The 3,963-nt window shown below is 45.6% G+C and overlaps 1 protein-coding gene across 1 annotated transcript; it reads left to right on the top strand.

Moving 5' to 3' along the window:
• Positions 1-962: 962 nt before the first annotated feature.
• Positions 963-3,729, top strand: si:dkey-78k11.9 (P2Y purinoceptor 1). The gene is made up of 2 exons (XM_043710318.1): positions 963-2,602; positions 3,702-3,729. The coding sequence occupies exon 1, from the start codon at positions 1,522-1,524 to the stop codon at positions 2,548-2,550; it is 1,029 nt and encodes a 342-aa protein (XP_043566253.1). The 5' UTR covers positions 963-1,521; the 3' UTR covers positions 2,551-2,602; positions 3,702-3,729.
• Positions 3,730-3,963: the final 234 nt, after the last annotated feature.

A 3,963-nucleotide genomic window follows, 5' to 3' on the forward strand; every position in this document is an offset into this window, starting at 1 on the left:
AGGAAGTGGCGGAGGCTTGTACAATTGCAACATTTAAAAGGCATTTGGATGGGTATATGAATAGGAAGGGTTTGGAGGGATATGGGCCGGGTGCGGGCAGGTGGGACTAGATTGGGTTGGGATATCTGGTCGGTATGGACGGGTTGGACCGAAGGGTCTGTTTCCATGCTGTACATCTCTATGACTCTATGACTCTAAATAGCTGATGTTTCCGAGGGAGCAGGTTAAATCAACAGCAACTTCCTGATTTCTGCCTTTTTCAGCAGTATTTTTACCTCAAAATCAGTACCTCAAAAACAGTGTCATCTACCTGCATTTCTTCTGCAAAGTTTTTATGAATTGAGCCCTATGGTTGTCTGCCTAAGACTTAAAATACTAATCAGGTTATTAACTATCAAATCGCTTTTTTCTCAATTGGACAGCATTTAAAATTGTGGAATAAAAGCAGAAAAAAAACTAGAGAATCTAAGCAGACAGAGCAGCATCTGTGGAGAGAAAGTAAAGTCAACATGTGCTTCCAGTGACCCTTGATCAGACCGATTGTAGCTGGGCAAAAGTAGTACTGTATACTATGTTGTGGGAGTGAGGCAGATTGAAAAGATTAAACAAAGATGGAAACTGAATCCACAGGAAGAGAACAGCAGTTGGGCAAACAAAGGGACGGATAATAGTGAGCCAGAGAGAAAAAAACACACCTGTTAATGGAGACTATCATTGGGTGGATAAAGCTAAAAATCACACAACACCAGGTTATAGTCCAACAGGTTTAATTGGAAGCACTAGCTTTCACAGCGCTGCTCCTTCATCAGGTGATTGTGCACAACCATTTGATGAAGGAGCAGCGCTGTGAAAGCTAGTGCTTCCAATTAAACCTGTTGGACTATAACCTGGTGTTGTGTGATTTTTTTACTTTGTCCACCCCAGTCCAGCACTGGTACCTCCACATCAATCACTGGGTGGAAATGAGTAGGCTGTTGTGAAAGTAGCCCATGTGATGACAAAACCTGGGGGTGGATGTGGGTAAAGGTCTTAGAAGAATGTGCTCAAGCCCTAAAATTATTGAACTCGATACCGATTGGTGAAGGCCAAGGGGAACATGTTTTGCTGTTGTTCCAGCTTGTGCTGAACTTGGCTGCAGCACTGCACCAAACCTCAGTTAAATATTGTCCTGGGGATATGGTGGTGAGTTGAAAAGGCAGACAACAGGAGCCGCAGAGTGTGTGTGTTTTTTTTTGGCAGAGAGAACATGGGCAGGTAATCGGGTCTGTGTTTATTCTCCCTCATGTACAGAGACGCAGTGCGTGGCGTGTCACTCCTTAGCGGCGCTGAACACCCGCCGGTCTGCATTCAACACACTGTGGGGATTCACTCAGTCACTTGGCAGCATTGCAGCCGCGGGAATTAGAGCGCTCGCTGTTTACACCAGGTATCCTGGCTTTATTTCTCCTGCTGCGAAACGGTAAAATCGGATCTGCCACTGGATCCAGTTTAAGAGTGGGGAACTTGTGAGTTGACCGGAGCATGGCGGAGCCCAGCACTACCCTTCCCTCCGTATCATTCACATCCCTCGGACCAGGCAACAGCACCTACTGTAAAGTCAATAAAGGCTTCACATCGAAGTTCCTGCCCACCGTCTACACCATCGTGTTTATACTGGGCTTCCTGGGGAATTGCTGGGTGCTGGGAGCCATGTGCTTGAGCCGGAGGAAATTCACCAGCATCACCGTGTTCCTGTTTAACCTGGGCCTGGCTGACCTCCTGTATGTCATCACTTTGCCCTTCCTGGTGGTGTACTACGCCAATGGACACCGCTGGACGTTCGGGAAAGCGTTTTGCAAAATGACGAGGCTCCTCTTCCACCTGAACCTGTACGGCAGCATCGGATTCCTCACTTGTATCAGTGTGCAGCGATACCTGGGCATAGTGCACCCCATGAAGGTGCTGGGCAGGTGGAACCGCCGCCGCTCGCTGCTCATCAGCCTCCTGGTCTGGGGGCTGGTTCTAGCCCAAACCTCGGCCGATCTCCATTTCACCAAGACCAACTTCAATGACACCAAATGCCAGGACAGTGCCTCGGTAAAAGAGCTGGGGGAGTACACGAAGTACAATCTCGCCTTGACCGTGATGGCTTTCGTCCTCCCTTTCCTCATCATTGTTGGCTGTTACAGCCGCGTTGTTCTGGTTCTGATCCGCAACAAGAACGTGGAGCGAGGCTTGCGGCAGCGCTGCCTGAAACTGGTGCTGATCGTCACCGCCTTGTTTTCCCTTTGCTTCGCTCCTTATCACCTCCTGAGAAACGCGAACCTGATCTCGAGGCACTTCCAACTCCAGGGCCAGTGCATCCAAACCTTCAAAAACATTTATCTGGGTTACCAAGTGGCCAGAGCCCTGGCCAGTTTGAACAGCATCTTTAACCCACTTGTTTATGTTCTGGCTGGAGACGATATGAAGTTACGAGTGGAAAAGCTCGGAAAAGCTGCGCGTTCGTTGTCCTCAACACCTGCCGTCCAGCGAGCTCAATCCGAAAAGAACTTACTTAATAACCTTTAAGTACTAAAGCACCTCATCGCATACTACCAAATGTTCAGAAATATACCAAAAGGTATTTTATCACGTACGTTACTGATCCTGTTTCACCGAGCTACATAAACTCTTTTAAAAAGCCTATGCATTATTTTCTGTGCATGTTTGAAGTATTAACAACTGAACGGGGAACCGGCAGATTTCCTCTTTCTAATATAACTTTTCCTTTAAAGGAGAAAATAGCTATTAAAAAGAATCGCAGAGGTTTCAGCATCCATTTCCAGCAAGACCAACACAAATTTTATAAATGGGCCAAAACAAAATCCTAAAGAATTGCAGATGCTGGAAATCAGAAATACTACCAGATATCGGGAGAGGCTGAATAGGCTAGGCTGTTTTCCCTGGAGTGACCTTATAGAGGTTTATAAAATCATGAGGGGCATGGATGGGATAAATAGACAGTCTTTTCGCTGGGATGGGAGAGTCCAGAACTAGAGGGCATAAGTTTGGGATGAAAGGGGAAAGATGTAAAAGGGACCTAAGGGGCAACCTTTTCACGCAGATGGCGGTATGTGTATGGAATGAGCTGCCAGAGGAAATGGTGGAGTCTGGTACAATTACAGCATTTAAAAAGCATCTGAATGGGTATTTGAATAGGAAGGATTTAGAAAGATATAGGCCAAGTCTGGAAAATGGGACTAGATTAGGTTAGGATAAGTGGTTGGCATGGACGAGTTGGACCGAAGGGTCTGTTTCCGTGTTGGACATCTCGATGACTCTATGAAAAAGGGTCACTGGACCTGAACCATTAACTTGGATTTTTCTCCAAAGATACTGCCAGACCTGCTGAGTATTTTTCCCAGCAATTTCTGATTTTGTTTCTAAAGAAGCCATCTCAGTGTAAATAGACTTTTTTTCTTAACATTTCAATCAGATTCATAGAATCCCATCTGCCTGCGACTCTACTTTCAAGGAGCTATGAACCTGCACTCCAAGGTCTGTTTGTTCAGCAACACTCCCTCGCACCTTATCATTAAGTGTATAAGTCCTGCTCTGATTTGCTTTTCCAAAATGCGGCACCTCACATTTCTCAGTTCAACATTTGTTGCAGCACAATTTACTACTTGCCACCACATTTGAGCAGAGCTCGTTAATTATACCGTGTTTTGTCATACTAGGAGAAAGTGAGGACTGCAGACACTGGAGATCAAAGTCAAAAAGTGTGGTGCTGGAAAAGCACAGCAGGTGAGGCAGAATCCGAGGAGCAGGAGAGTCAATGTTTCGGGCATAACCTCTTCCATCAGGAATGACCTTTAATACTGTTGAACAGTGTGAGTTGACTGCTGTTGCTAATTGTTCACAAACTAGAAAATACTCCAGTATTAATTGGAGATTTTTTATTTGCTGTATCTTTCTTAAAAAATGAAAATGAATCGTTAC

Source organism: Chiloscyllium plagiosum, chromosome 20, assembly GCF_004010195.1.
Source record: "Chiloscyllium plagiosum isolate BGI_BamShark_2017 chromosome 20, ASM401019v2, whole genome shotgun sequence".
NCBI lineage: Eukaryota > Metazoa > Chordata > Chondrichthyes > Orectolobiformes > Hemiscylliidae > Chiloscyllium > Chiloscyllium plagiosum.

What these genes read in the sequence shown, in the direction of transcription:
- si:dkey-78k11.9 (XM_043710318.1), top strand. Translation starts at nt 1,522, where the DNA reads ATGGCGGAGCCCAGCACTACCCTTCCCTCCGTATCATTCACATCCCTC.